The 16,615-nt window shown below is 40.7% G+C and overlaps 1 protein-coding gene across 6 annotated transcripts in view; it reads right to left on the reverse strand.

Moving 5' to 3' along the window:
- The window catches only part of smap1 (small ArfGAP 1), a 121,108-nt gene extending 105,142 nt beyond the window's left edge, over window positions 1-15,966 (reverse strand). For all 6 annotated transcript variants that reach the window (XM_086179580.1, XM_086179579.1, XM_086179577.1 and 3 more), the window contains exons 1-2: window positions 15,659-15,966; window positions 1,783-1,916 (exon numbers count right to left, since the gene is read on the reverse strand). In XM_086179580.1, the coding sequence (XP_086035706.1) occupies window positions 1,783-1,916; window positions 15,659-15,776 (252 nt within the window). In that variant the 5' untranslated portion in view covers window positions 15,777-15,966. The remainder of the gene's footprint in view (window positions 1-1,782; window positions 1,917-15,658) is intronic.
- Window positions 15,967-16,615: the final 649 nt, after the last annotated feature.

A 16,615-nucleotide genomic window follows, 5' to 3' on the forward strand; every position in this document is an offset into this window, starting at 1 on the left:
AAAATTAACATATAACGACCTACTTATTGTATTGCATATCTGTTTGAGTGCATTACGAGAAATGAGAGCAGCAGATCGATGCTTCCATCCTCTACAAACAGAAGCAATGTGTCCACTGCTGTGTATGTAAGAGTCAGTTTAGCAGTTCAAACCTTCACAGCCATGAAGTTCATCATGATTCTGATTAACGGACACTTATAGTAACGGCTTGAAAAAAAGAGTTTGTTGGTGAAGTTCCTGAACTTTACAAATATCTAAAATATATTTAATATTGCTGTGAAAACACACTGTTCACGAAAACAACTGCATTATTCAAGTTTGACACCTTTATCTAACATTTGAACACGTCATCGTTTTACTAAGTTGATACTGAACGCATCCCAACGAATGCAAATAAAAACTCACATATTTAGCTAACTAGCTCCTATCCTGGTGATTTCAACATGGTTTTTAACATTGGATTACTATTTCTTATCTGGCAGGGCTTGCTGTAAAGTCTTGAGTGTGCTTACCACGGCAGGCACTGATGCCTTGAGCAGATGATGAAGACTGTGTGGGCCTTGCCTCTTCAGGCTGTCTGTTTTTTCAACCTGACTTACGTTTGAAATTCAATTGTATTAAAAACTTTACCGCAAAGTCGATTGATGAAGACCAGTGATTGGATTTAAACCACATAATGCCACTCAAGATGTAACATTACGGACCCGAAAGCAGTAACGGTAACCCCAAGATTTTTGTTTTTATTTAGTTTTGAAAAAAGCAGAACCAAATCCACAACAGAACCAGGTTTCGATACCCATCCCAATGACAATACAAATCTTCCATCATATGCAGCTGTCTTACATCTTTTTTATGGTGGAGTAGTCAAATTATCCGACTGAATAGCCAAAGGTTAGTCCATGCAGAAACTTCTGAGGGGGTACAGCTACTGCTTCATGTATCATACTCCAAACAATAAGGGGTCAAATGCGGTCAAAGACACGGAGTGTCCACCCCCATTTATGAAACTACTACAGCATGAAACTCTCAATCTATGAGTGGTTTCACTCCAGCATTCATCTGTTCTTGCAAATTTTGAGTGGTGACAGACAGAATGAGGCTGCTGAAGCTGGAATGAGTTTCTACTGCAGAGTGTTTGGTCCGTCCAGTTTCTCACCCTTAACTCTACAGTACTGAATGCACAAGGGGGCGGTTCACTGTCCTAATTTTCCTTTGCAATGTGAAAAGAGCTTAATAAACTCACAGTATTTGCACAAATCTCTGTAGTATTATGAGACAAGACAGACCAGTGCTGGCTTGTTAAGACTTCTTAAAACTTCAGTCATTCCCTTACAAATTATGCCTCTATAGGTGTGTGTGTGTGTGTGTGTGTGTGTGTGTGTGTGTGTGTGTGTGTGTGTGTGTGTGTGTGTGTGTTCTTGTACTTGCTACATATTGAAGACTAGAACACGTATTTAACCAACAGAGTGAGGACACTTTTGGAAAGTGAGGACATTTTAGCCGGTCCTCACATCTTCAAAGGGCTGTTTGAAGGTCAATGCTTGGTTTTAGGGTCAAGGTTAGAATCAGGTTCTGGTTAGGTTCAAGGTCAAGGTTAGGGTCAGGCAGTCAGTTGAGATGGTTAAGTGTAAGGTGAGCGGATAGGGAATGTATTACATCGATGAAAGTCCTCACAAAGATATAAGTACAAGGATATGCGTGTGTGTGTGTGTGCGTGTGTGTGTGTGCGTGTGTGCGCGCGCGTCTGTGTGTGTGTGTGTGTGTGTGTGTGTGTGTGTGTACCTGGATCTGCTCTGAGGTCCACTGATCCAGATTGACAGATTTGACTCTTGAAATGTGCACACCCAGGTTGCGGTGGATGCCAGCACAGCGGATGCACATGAACACCCCGAGGTTCCATGAGGCCCATCGAGGACCTGAAGGGGAGAAGGAAGAGGGAGAACTTTAGATAGACTTTAAAGTTGCCCTTGTTAATGCTATATGAAGAAGTCCCACTGTGTTATCAGTTTAACTGGCTCAGTAGAACAGCTCCAAAAAAAAAAAAACTAAAGATAATTCATCCCTGCCAGTTGAGACAATATGGATTTAAACTTTTTCAATTTTCTTTCCAATGAAATCCATTTTGTGAACGAGAGGGAACTGATGAATTAAAAATTGGCCGTGAAATGCAAGATCCAACAAGTGACCAATGCTCTCTGCAAACCTTTTCTTCGCCCCAACAATCCTTCACAAATGCGCTTCTCACTGCATTGAGGAAGTCACTCAGGAAAAGAAAATTTAAGTACGGCTCTCGCATATCTATTTCATCACCTCATAATCCAAATCTGCATTGCAACCATGAGACATAACTGCTTTTCAAGGTTCTCGTGGGTCTTCACATAAAAAAGAAAAACAAAAAACAAAAACAAGCCTTTGGAAAAACCGTTGGACTGAGAAGCGACTTCTAGAATGTGCAGCAGCATGCAGGTACGGTACTCTATCAGAGTTGAACAGAATCTCAACAAGGAGTTATTATCAAAAGATACAAACGGCAAAAAAATGTTCAAAGCCTTTAGTTACTTTGGTGGAATTCCTTAAAAAGTGCTCTATCTTTCATACACGCTTCCACTTTAGGTCATCAAGAGACAGTTTGAAGACATGCTTATCATAATTGCACCAGGAAGTAGTGTCAGAAATCCGCACGATGCATCCTAATGGGACTGTTAAAACAGAGCAGAATGTGGTTTGTATAATTTATGGACCGTTTGATCACAGTTCCTTTGATTGAAATAAAAAAACAAAACATATTCCACTCTACAAATACTGCAACACATATGTATCCCAGTTTGTCAGTCGTTGTAAAGTTGTGTTTAAATGTGTAGTCATGTCCTTATATGTGCTTGTGTTTATGAAAAATGGTTGAATTATTTTGTTACATTTATTATTGAACCCCAAATCAGAAAGCTTTTCCTGTGGAACCGTAACAGACTTGAAGTTTGATTTTGTTTCATATCAAGCCCCAGCCGAAGAATTGCAAAATCCATGCTCTTTAAATTGCATGGATTCTCAATTACTTTCAAGTAGTGATTAAATGATTTAATTAAATGCTACTACAAACTTATTTCCAAGTATAAAAGAGCAGCGTACCATGGTGCTAGGGACGATGAAAAGGGATTAAGCTCACTGGAGGCACTTTAATAAATTGACGCGAAATGATTTCATTAACTTGAGGGTCATAGAATTTTAACAGGTAAACTAGCACAACATGAGATGTTTATGTCAAAATGTGTAATCCAGTGGGGCTGCTATACTGACCAAAACTACAGATATCCAACTTTCATTGGATTTCCTGAATCAGCTCTTGAGTTACAGGGCAAACACGTGAAGGCAGTGGTGGAGAAGAAGAAATACGGCCATGAGCGTGCTGCAAAGAGAGAGAAGAACTTTGGAATGCCCAGGTAGACGCAGGGAGTTTTATTCTTGCTGACACATAAATCATGCACTGCAAGTCTGATGAGAGGAGCGATGGACATTTTTTGAAATAATCCCATAAACTACTGCCGGGTCTAAAAGTTTGAAATTTTCTTTCTTGTGACAAACTTTTTTTGTAGAACTGCTGATGTGCTGATATTAAAAGAAGCACTTTTTATCCTCAGGGAGCCTTGAAACAACATGGCAGCAACATCTCAAACCTGCACAGACATCAAAAAGCCTCTGAAGTGACTGCAGGTCAAAGGCCAAAGAATCTTTCAAACAGAGCAGTTGGAACAAAGGCCAAAGTGTTAGAGGAGGTCGTGCCGACCATCTTAGACACCTAACAGTCTTGCAGTGATTGATAAGTCAAGTGAGAACAAAAACCTTTAGACAGTCTTCAAGCAAAATCGTCGAAGTGTTTTGGAGTGTGACATAAGTGACTCTATACCTCACCACTGTCTACCACATTTTGCAGCAATAAATTCAATCTTAAAGTCAAACTTAATCTGCACTCACACTTTTAGGAACTTTTAGTGGAGTGATGTCAAATTTTAATATTGAAAACTTCAAAACGCCTTCCTTCCCAGATATGAATCCAGAAAGTTAGACGTGGAAGGGTTTCAGAAGCTGCGTTACCATCTGCCAAGCACTTCTTCTGCAGCAGACTGGTTTCTTCAATTCATCAAGAATTTTCACCAGAATGTACAAATTAATTTGACTGTATCCAGGCCTAATGTGAAAAATATACATTTAAATTAAGTTTTTTTAAATGTGTATGTGGACTTGACTGGCTCACAGTGTTGGGCTCTGAAAATTGGCAGGCTCAGCTTCAACTAGTTCCACTACTGAATAGGGTGGGGCGCTGGGGGGATTTTAACAGTGTTTATCTGGTGGCCGAAGGTCATCAAACTCAACGAATGTAAGGACGCGCAAAAATCTACAGGTTATCCAGAGGAAATCAGCAGCCACCCTACAAAGTAGCCCACAACAACTCTCCCTCTGATAAATCTCCATGGGGATGATTTGGAGATGGCACAGAAATGAGAGTCAAATTATTTTAATGGCCTGGTGGCTCCAGTCCCTCGGCACTCTTATCAAGACCCTGCAGCTTATGGTCTGTCAATCTGATGGTGGAAAGCTACTTTGAACACAGCAAGAGCAGAGGATCAACTTTTTTTTTTAAACCAGTTTGCATAATGGTGGTGCAGCAGGGCCCGTGTGAAGGAAGCAGCGGCGTACGCTGTGCAGTGCCGGTCTCGGGTAAGAGCATCAGTGTGTTAATACAGTGGCACTAATGCGCTATACAGCCTAAAGGAGCATTAAAGCAGGGATGACTGAGTATTAAGCCCAAATCAACCAGCTCAGCCATTGTAAGCAGGACTCTATCTGATGGATATCTATCAGTGTGGATTGAACTTCACTTTGGTTTTCTCCCTCAAACAAAAATCCCCAAAACAAATGCACGCAATAGTCTCCACTGAATTCCCGTCTATGGTGCCTTCATCTGGCATTAATGTGTGACAATCCCCTCAACAAACAGCAAACAATCTATTATGAATGAGCATGTTTGTGCCTATATCAGCCTTATGACATGGCTGGAAATCCATATTTGGGATGTTGGGGTGCGTTCAAATAGACTGAAGTTTGAAGGTGTTCATAATGGAACCTCATTCATTCCAATTACACTGACTTTTTTCTGTAATGGGAGCAAGTTTAAGCAGCATTCAAACCAAGGAAAAATGATCCTGTTCCTGTGCAACAAAACAGAGTTGTAAATAGAGTGTTTATTCTGTCAGCACTGTTGGGAGCACAGAAACCATGTCAACATGGTCATCTGCAAGGAGCTTCTGGTGCTTTCAATCTCAGACAAACATTCCACAAGCATTCTGGACTCAACTATAAAAACTCTACATGGAGGCAATGAGAGCTTGTCACCTCCACTGGTAACATACGCCCCTTTATGTCAGTGTTCAAGCAGCGATGCTCTAACATCATTGTTGGATGTTTGAATTTAAGAAAGAGACTTGGGAACAAAATACAAGAGAAACACCATCGCTGTTCTCCACGCTGCTTTTACTACATCTTCCAGATTCTATACCAGCCCAGGATTCTACATCTTGCTGCTATTTTGACAACACCAATTATTCCTTTTCACTGTGGTGACAGCATTTGTGATGTTCAACGCGACGTACTCGGGGGGGGGGGGTAGAAAGACAATCAATGGGCTTTTAAGCAGATATACCCCAGTTTGAAAGACCTGCATGAACTCCGATGAGAGTGGTGGGAACGGGGTATGACAGAGAACATCTATTTAGTGGCTCAGCAGGGGTCTGATTATATTGAGAAAAGTGGCTTGCTCGGATGAATTTTACACTTAATAGAAAGGACGCATACATGTGTTATCAGATTAGCAGCTAGGTTTATCGTGTGAGTTCGGCAAAAGAGTGAAAAACAGTGCTACACAACCCAGAGCCAAGCTAATGTAGGTGTTTTTGTATCCGTTTTGTTGTTTCTTTGACTATTCTTTTGACTATTTGCTTAAAAGTTCAACGAGGCCGCTTTCAACGTTTCTGACATTACCATCTGTGCAGAGACGTCCCTACATGCAGCAAATATCTGGGGACATTTAACCAGCAAACTTGACAGGAGAGAGGAACGTTAAGCGCAGAGGTAAAACTCTCCAGGGGGGGAGAGAGGAGATGCACACTGATCTAATGAAATATTTTTAAACAGATCAGTTACAAAAAAGATGTTTGTTCATTAGAAAATCAGTCAGTTTCTCCAACTCACCAAATACACCACAAAAAAAAAGCAGTACAACAAGGTGCAGGTTTACCTTGCTCTTACTGGAGAGTAGCGATGACTCTGTAACTGTATGCATGCCTGTCACACCCAAAACACAATGTTGATTGATTTAGTGACTAATAACAACACCCTTGCACCTTTTAGCGGACTGTGCACCCAGAATACTCATCAGTAAAGCCATCTGAATGAGCTAGAAGGCCCCAAAGTCTCTTTAGATTACTTAAAATAGGGCCAGAAAGTGGAGGAGGCTGGGATAGATGGTTGAGTTGATAACATGCCTGACTTCGAGTAAGGACCACAGTTGTTGTCCTGTCTTTCAGAGAACAGTCAATATTAAATGAATTTAGCAGGCCTTGGGTGAAGCAGCCAGCTTGGTTATGAAACATTCGTAGTCTGTCTGTTCATCTGGGTCTCAAGTGGATTTTACACATTCAGTTGCAATTCCATTTTATTCTAATATTCTGCTTTAGACCTCAGCTCTGCATTAAAGACTGGACAAAAATAGAAAGCAGAATTTAGTTCTCTAAGAAGACATGAGCTCTGCAGTCCCGACACACACACACACACACACACACACACAGAAGCACGCACACACGCACTGCAAACACACCAGTGCTAATCTGTAGACTGCTGACCTGATTAGACACAAATGAGCTTTTCTCACACACACACATTTTCATGCAGGTAAATTCAAGCGAATTATGAGGATTGCCCAAAAAGGGCACAACACACGAACAAACAAACACACACGCACACACACACGATGAAACTTCTTACAGATGTAGAATTGTGCAAGTACACACACGCAACATGGAAGCAGTTTGACACAAGGAGAAACACCCATCTGCAGTGGCATGCACATAAAATACACCTACACACAGAGACATGTGCGCAAACAAACAGAGTCATCACATCTGAGAGATGCACAGACACACACCCCGGAGCCGCGATGAGTGACAGTGGAACTTTCCTACGGGGGGGAAGGGAGGCGGCCAGCGGAGCATGAAATTAAAGCCCCAACTGTCAACCTGAGGACAGTCAGGACGAAGAGTGTGTGTGTGTGTGTGTGTGTGTGTGTGTGTGTGTGTGTGTGTGTGTGTGTGCATGCCAGTGTGAATGTGTGTGCATTTTTGAGTGTGAAAATGTGTGACGGTGACCGCAGATGTCAGGTTAGGTGTTGTGCTCTCACATGGAGATGAGCTTGTGATCGCCATCTTAATCCTGTTGAATTTATGCAGATGGCAGTATAGACTTTTTTTTTGCTTTGAGGCACCAAAACAAATAAACATAAACAAGAAGCATCCAAATTTGATGTGACTCCTGCAAATTGACTTGCTCTATCTTAGCAAGAACTGAAGTCTGCAAAGAGAAACCAGGCTCAGCTCTTTCTTCAAGGACAGAATAAAGACACATTTTAAAGCTTTAAGGCAAGGAGAGGCAGACTGTGGACTTAAACTATGTCTGACTTGACTCACACAAATCCAGTGGGACTAATAACTTGCAGTCTTTATCTGCTCTCAACACTGAACCTGGAAATCAATCCTGTCTACTGCCTCCCTCGACTGTCACTGCCAAGTTTCTCACCTTTTTCCATCTGGATGATCTATTTAAGTGTTTAGGTTTTATAACTAAAGGTGTTTCCCCACCCGCTTGATGAAGTCCTTTTAAATCAAACTCATTCCCTCCCTCGACGCAGCTCATTTGAGCAGGTGTGAAACCAGCAATCGCACCAACTATACCGGAAAAGATCTTGTTGAAGGGTGGTGTTAGTTTGTGTGGGATTTTGAAGTTAATTCAAACTCAGTTCCGAGTTCAGTTCTTTCACATCCCGGGAGATCCATGACAGACCTGAGGTTTCGCTGGTTGTGATCCCCTGCAGTACTGAAGGATGATTCTAGGTGAGCAGCCTAATGCCCATTGATGACCACAACTGCAGACACCACCGCCATCACCTCCAGGACAGAGTCATCATTGTATGACAGAAGACTGCTGAGAACCCAACTATATCAACATTTAGGCATGTCTTTGTTTGCTCCTGGTGATTCTGCTTCCATTCGATTTGTTCATGGAGCAAAATAATAACGCGTCATCTCATGGCACTTCTCATAAACAACAGGTCTTGGCTACTGTACAGGATTAGATGGATTCAAAACGCAGCTTCAGGCAAGACTACGGCAGATGGCAGATATCTAATCTATACTTAACTAGACAGCGCTCCAGCGGGTCGATGCAATGACATCCGCTGCAGTTCCTGATCAATTCTGAAATCTAATTGATAGTAACACAATCAGCCCCAATATTATCATCTCTTTTTTTTAACGCCAAAAGTTTGATTAAATTTAGAAAGGTAGTTTGAAGATAGTCCTGCTGGCAGACAAATGTCTCTACGAATGCATTAAATACTAAATGATTATTTTATTGCAATATCTCCGACATTAGAAATTCCAGAATATAATACATGTATGAACATGTTTTCAGTTCACAAGTTGAACTGCTGGACTTATGTGTTTGTGCTCTGGACGTGTCAGGTTTCCATGTCACAGTTGTGTACACTGAATATTTGATGAGAATTCGCTTCCGAAATACTTGTGATCACAATATTTCTGTTACAGTTAATATCATGTTTCTATGTTTGCTCGATGTAGAAATTTGCCTTTAATTGAAGAAAGGAAGAAAGTGCTCCCCTTGGGTTAGAAATCCTGTGACTGCAGATGTTTGCATTTCCACAGGAATTTCTGCCAACTTTACTGGTAATATTCAATATTTGATGAAGCTCAAGATTAAGTGTCTTTCTTTTTTCTTTTTTTTTTTAACCGGTGTTTGTGTTGTTAAAGACTCTATGATGATGCGTGGCCAAATAGAGAAGTGTTTTATGGTGCCTTTTTTACATTGTTAACTCGTAAATCGTGCTTGCAGGTCAGCATCCAAAAACTTATTTTAAGCGAGCAGAGAAAATTTATACTTTTATCGATGAATGTGGAAACAGCTTTCTGGCGTCAGACGCTCCATATACATCATACTACAGCTCAAACGTTCGACTGCAGGAACAAGATAGACAATCTCATTTTAACATTATGTGCCAAGTCCTGTTGCTCAAAATGATCAGATTCTGGATTCTGGATGAGCATGTGTGTATGATGAGGGAATTACAGATATCAAAATATGATATTTGTACTGGGTGGGATCAGTCCTTACTCTAGTGTAAAGGGAACAAACCATTCGCATGCTCAAACTTAGTGGTAGTCTCCTTGACAGAAGGTTAACAGCTTCCACTTCCTAATTAATAAAAGCTCTCAGTGAATCATCCTGAGGTTGCCCAGAGCGCCACTAAGTGCTGCAGGAGAGAGGACATCCGTGGAGGCAGAGGGAAAGATTAAGGAACGCTCTGCTGCTCCCTGCTGGTCCATTAGTGGGAATGGTGTCAACGGTAATGTTGTAAGACTTCTTCCATGAGGAGAAACATTTTCCTCTCCCCCACAGTACTGCATCTTTATTATCACAACAAGAAAACCTGATCAAATCTCATTGTTTTGTGGTCTGATTATCTGTTTGAAAACTAATGCGGCGGCGCTACAGTCCAGGCGGTCTATAAATCATCCCAGATGTGTTCTGCAGAAAAACATGTTCAGGGGTAATGAAGCAGTTTCAAGAATGTAGACAAGCACTGACACACTGCAAGTGAAGGAACAACTCTGAAACATGAGGTGTGTTCGATTTAGTTTTGGACAGACAGTGAAGGGAGGTCATTTACCAGATTATTTGACATTTGACAGCAGCTAATGGTTGGACAGATGATAATGTGAGGACGAGGCTCCCTCTGCTGGTGGGAACAGGATGTTAAACACAAGGCTTGATATGATATGGAATGACGACAATAAGCACCGATGACATGACTCACACAGGTTTGATTAATCAAACTGATTATGGTCCCATTCTATTTGGTGTGTAACCGCGATCTAGTGTAGCAGCATGCATCTCAAACGGAACAGGGTCATAATTCATACTATTAATTACAACTGTGTGTGGACTGCTATCACAGGTCAAAGCCATGTTTCCACCACAGCATCCATGTATGTTTCACCCAGCTGGCCCTCTCCTGAAAGTGCTCAGCTGGCGGCATTTAGCTGCTGGAATGCCAAACGCCAAAATGTCAGCATAAGATATTTGCTCCAATCTTTGCTGTGGGTGAAATAAAGACACAGAGGAAGAGGACAGAGGTCAGCTGGTTTGTGTGGGTTCATGAGATTTTATGGCCGTGGAAAGTCCTTAAGTGTCTGGTTCAAGTGCTCCTCCATTGTTGTAGTCCAGAAAAGGGACGCACAAGTTTTCCGACCTTAAATAATCGTGATCGAAATATCGGACAAAACGAGTTGTGTTGTTTTTCAGGTGGCACTAACGTAAAACACATTTTAATGGATTCTGTCAAGTGACAAAAATGTTTCTGTTAATTAATCGTGTAATTATCATCTTATTGGAAGTGGGCTGTTGACTATTTTCAAAAATCTAAGATCCCCACTGGTTAAATTACTTTGCACCAAATTGAGATTCGAAAGAAAATAGATCTTCACGATCTCAGAGTATCAATGAAAGCAGGATAACATGTTATTAGTATTGAGATCATTATATAATATGACTGACACACCCTCCCTGGAAATGGATACACTAGCCTGCCCTTCCCATCTATAAAAGCTGAACAACTTGATGTGTGTACAAGTGTGTGTGTGTGTGTGTGTGTGTGTGTGTGTGTGTGTGTGTGTGTGTGTGAGAGAGAGAGAGAGACAGCAGGGAGGCACCAAGGACAGGTCGTCAAAGGGCTGAGTGCCCCGCAACTGCTTGCCAAGATCTGCAGTGCCAGCACAGAGGACAGCAGGTGCCAACACACACACACACACACACACACACACACACACACACACACACACACACACACACACACACACACACACACACACACACACACACAACTTCTGTGTGCATAGCTTTTGAGTGAAACCGGTTAAAGGATTATGGTAAAAAAAAACGAGTGAAAATTATAGTGTGTATAGTGTGAACTCTCAGTACTGGGTAAAGTGAGGGATGAGAAAATGGAATGGAAATCAATAAAAAAATATTCTCTCTCTCTCTCTCTCTCACACACACACATACACACACACACAAACACAAACTGTAGAGAGGGCAGAATTAGAAATACAGCAGAGAGGCAAAGGTCAGTTGTCATACTGCAGTGGTCATGGCAGCCACTGAACCACTGAATGTGCCCATCATGACGACCCCACAAACTAAACCTGGAGTCGTACACTCACAGTGACAGCCATGGGTCAGGAGCCGTATGTTTTTGAGTAGTCAGAGCCCTTGTCATTAACACAACATCTCTGGAACATCTTTAGAGAACATCTACAAATTTAGCACAAATGTCCACTGAAAAGAAAAGAGTTTTGTGGTCAAGGTCAAGGTCAAGTTCACAGGCACACATGATGTATTTTCTGGAAATGTCTAGATGAACTGCGCAATACTTCATCCATCAATTCATCCAATTTCTACCGCTTATCCTGTTAAGGGTCACGGGGGGGGGGGGGCTGGAGCCTATCCCAGCAGCTTTCGGGCGAGAGGAGGCAGGGTTCACCCTGGACAGGTCACCAGTCCATCACAGGGCCAACACATAGAGACAGACAACCATTCACACTCACAGTCACACCTACAGTCAATTCAGAGTATCAATCAGCCTAGTCCCCTCTTGATGTCTTTGGACTGTGGGAGGAAGCTGGAGTACCAGAGAGAACCCACACAGGAACAGGCAGAACATGGAGTCTCCACACAGAAAGACCCCGTACTCGAGCCAGGACTCGGACCTGGAACCTTCTTGCTGTGAGGCGACAGCGCAAACTACTGCACCACCGTGCCGCTGTCGCAATACTTCATGTTTAAAAAACATAAGCAATACTTAACAACCACATATGTCTACCCTTCCCAAAATGATGCAATCACGCAATCATTTTCATCATCTTGTCACAGTCCCTATTGAGAAATCGCAATTCAGCAATCATATAAATGAATGCAAAGGCAGTCGACTCTGTGGAACATATGGGGGACTGCATACCCCCCTGCCCCCACACACCTCTGAATGTTGGGTCTCTTTCATTTGAATTAAAGAGTGAGGTTCTAGAGATAGCAGATTTTGTTGTGATTTGGCACAATGTAAATAAAGATTGATTGATTGACTGATTGACTGATTGATTGATTGATTGATTGATTCAAAATTCAACTACACTTTTGTCACAATTCATTTCACGGCACAAAATTGGAAAATGTTGCCTTTTATGCTGATTCGGGAGCTGGTATTGTCTACAAGTGGCATCAATGCTCTGATATCAATTCCACCAAGATCAGCAAATTTTGTGGAATTTTTGAAGAAAAACAAACAGCAAGCATTTTGTACCGTAACAATCACAAAAAAACCTCTGAGGAATCCTTGAAGGAGGACTGAAGGAAACAATTGAATGATTCCAGTAAAGCAGGGCTGTCACTGACATGAACTGAAATTAGAGAGATGGGTGTGTCAGTCTACAGGCAACAAAACCACGATTAACAACACCATGACTCGCTCATCTTGTACCTCCATCAATACCTGGCCCTCTCTTGTTCAGGTTAAGTTATTTCATAATGTGGGGGGCCAGGTGCTGTGCTGAATTCAATCTGTTTTTGTTTATTAGGGTCTTCTGAAGAAAATAAAAGGCACAACAGGACAATTGAGGGGCAAGACAAAGTTTTTTTCTTCTCTGAAGTCTTTTTTTTATCAGAGTTGGTGAGAGTCCTGATTTACTGATCTCATAATCTGTATTCCTACTGTGACATCAATTCATTAAGAACTACAGGGGCTTGATTTTCTATTGATTTTTTTACTTCTGCATCTCCCCTCCAATTCAAATCGGATCCAAAAAAAAATGTGATGCGTTCTTCCTCGGCTCGTGCTCCGCCCTTCCACCTAGATTTGTGAAATAATGACCGCGTTGAGCAAAATAGGTAAAAGATTAGGATTTTTTCATGACCCTAAAATTCGAGTCACAGTTCACATGGGCCATTTATATAAATTATTTGATCCATTTATGCATCATTATCTGAATATAAGATTACATATACGTCCATGTTATAATAGGGCCAATTAATTATGTTCACTGAACACGCATCTATACTTCTTTCAACTTCTTTCAGCAAGGCTTTTCAATGAGCGCTGCAAGAAGAATCAAATTATGACTGCCTCTGTCAGACAATTCTATAACCACCAAAAATATTATTTTAAACCGCACTGCACATATCTTGAAGAAAATTAATTTTTGCTTAATTTAAAAAAAAATTGTTGATAATCTTGAATCTAGTCAAATTTACCTTTTTGGAACACAGTGCTACAAAAATTTTCTTTTCTGTATTTTTTTTCATACCAGTTTAAGTTTGAGCATTTGAAATGCATATAAAAAAAAATCAATAAATTGTGTGCATGTTTCTTGATGACCATGTATATAAACTCATCATTACCAGTAGACAGATTAACCAGGTACGCAGATTATTGGGCATTTTTGGCTGATGCCTGTGTGCACAAGGTTGACTGACTAAATAAACAAACAATGTCTCCAGACAGCCTCAGTCTGCAGACTGACTCATCACTGTGTCTGCCGTTCTGTGTTAGAGCTCAATATTTTTGGCCATTTTGTCATTCTGCACTCTACAGTTCAGGTGTCAGAGTGCACCTGGATGTTACAATCCCTGAGAGAGTAATTTATCACATAATTAATTCATTTATTATTCATAGAATTGAGTGATTTTTTTTAATTTGAATTTGAAACATTTTTTTCTGTGTTCATATTGAAAATACTTCAATGTGTTACAATAATAGTAACAAAAACAGTTTGCAACAATGTTCTTTGGGACCAAAGAAACAGATGCTGATGGCCTGCTGCTAGTATGCACACTGACATTGTTTGTTTAATTATTTATATACAGTATATACACACACACACACACACACACTATATATACATATATATATATACATATATATATACATACATATATACATATATATAATATATACGTATATATGTACATATATCAGAGTTTACATATTTTTATGGGGCTTAAGTATTAACTGTGTATAGATTTATCAAATAAATGTTCATTTGAGTTATATACTATACCTTTTAGATTTTTTTATCATCAAATTGATGCAAACCAGATCTAAGGATTGCGTTGGCGTTACGTCATGATTCTCGTTTGGATGTGATGACGCAAACGGATCTCATCTCATAGTCATGAGTAGCCCCGATCCGAGCCGGTCAAATCCCATCCAAAAGTCTGCAAATTTGATCTTCCATGCCGATAGGCCAACAAACAAATGGCTCCCATTAATTAGCGAAGTTCAGAAAACATTCTTTAACAGGCTTTACGCAAGCGACGAGTATAAGTTGCGTTCACAGGGCTACACGACAGCTGCACTTCACTACAATAGCTGATGCTGGCATACATCTCTCTCCGGGGGAAGTTCACTGTTCAATGTACACATGTATTTCCACGCTGCACAAACCGGACGCGCGTTTTCCACTCATAAATAAACCAGTCAAGGACATGTCACAGATACAGCGAGCGAAACCGGCGTCAAGTCATACGGAGCCCTACAGTACAAACCAGAAATACAGGGCCATGGGATTTCAAATTAAAACATCATGTTTGCTAGTAGTATGACGAAACGTAAATCGGATTAATAAAACTGACCAACTGTTAAAGCACAAAACACAATAAATGAAAGTAAAAGTTCCTTTAAAAGACACGATATTTCATGTAAAAAAAAACAGTTGTGTCATTCAATCGGACACAACTGTTGAAATTTCAACTCTGATGTTATTCAGTCGTCACTAAATTAATAATGGTAAAATCCTTATCCATCACTCCCTGGGATTGCTAAAACTATGTGAACGAAAACACGTTTGAAAGACCAATACATTTTATTTATTGTTCATTATTCTGTATGATTGTTTACTTATTTTACCATGATTACGTTACGATGCAAGCGTTTGTATATTTTACTTTGAAACCCCACACCGGAAGCTGTAAGCGTAATATAAAATTGCAGGTGAAATTGGAACATTACTCCTTTACATTACATATGACTGGATAAAGCATTTTAAGCCCATTTGCACTGAATAATATAAAATGCAACATGCCTTGAAAAAATGATATTAGCATGTAATGACTAAGCTTAAAAGAATGTAGCTTGAGCATAGCATCACACAATTCCCATTGGAATTACGTACTCTGTTGCTTTTGGCAGGCTGTTAGCAGCCAAGTTCCCACATTACTGGTAAATTTCATCCAAACGTTTTTCAACACGACATGATTTTCCGAGGCTTACCTTTAGCCTCACAGTCAGCACAGTATTTATTGTCGTCCTCTCTCAGCAGTTTAGACAGAATGGCCTGATGCTGCTCATTCAGTTTCTGGGCTTTTTCTCGCTCCGATCGCGTCGTCATCTCTGCTAAAGTTTGGAGGTGATCCCTGATTCTATCGAGCCGCTAAAACCCGCAGAGTCTTCCTCGGGGTGGGTTAAACAAGGTGGCACATCTCCGTGTCGCCCAGCCGCACTGTACCGCCTATGTTCAGTTAGCATCCAACCTGCTAGCAAGGTAATATCATCCAAAGCAGCATCATCCCTGCTACCTTCAAGACTATCGGAAATTTAATAGCCGGATATGAACGCTAGACAACTGCACAGAAATTATTTTATGACCGAAAAATGGCTGATTATTATTTTGAGACGCATCGTTGGTTTTTCTATATCCCCAATTTGTGTTTTAGAACATGTTTGTGGTATTTAAAAAGGGAAAAATATTCATATTTTAAACATCACTTGTGAAAAGCATGCTGATTTTTTGCACTTATTGTCATAGGACATTTTTTATCACTTTTAGAACCCTGGTTTAAAACCATTTTCTGTGAGAGAATAATAATTCCGCATCAGCAAGCAGTATACCTCCCAAATGTAGTTTTATCCTGCTGTCTTCTTTCTTGCTACCTTTCTTAAATGCTTCCTGCTACTACACAACACAGTCAGGCAGGCTACTGATATTTCAAAAATATCAGATATTCAATTGCACAACCCTCTGTCTCTGCACCCTCCCGGACAGGCAGCTTAACACGGGGGAAAGCACCTTGTTAGCATATAGTGTGCTTTTAATACACCAAGGTCTCCATCGTCAAACTGCCTCTAATACCAACATCTGATGTCTTAGCTTGTAGACAACAGATGGAGAAAAAAATGTTCTCTTTTCAATTCTGTGAACCTGCAGGGGTTTTTTTTTATTATAAGTAT

This window comes from Aulostomus chinensis, chromosome 16 (assembly GCF_037954235.1).
Source record: "Aulostomus chinensis isolate RoL2024-O1b breed Wild chromosome 16, RoL_Achi_v1.0, whole genome shotgun sequence".
Lineage (NCBI taxonomy): Eukaryota > Metazoa > Chordata > Actinopteri > Syngnathiformes > Aulostomidae > Aulostomus > Aulostomus chinensis.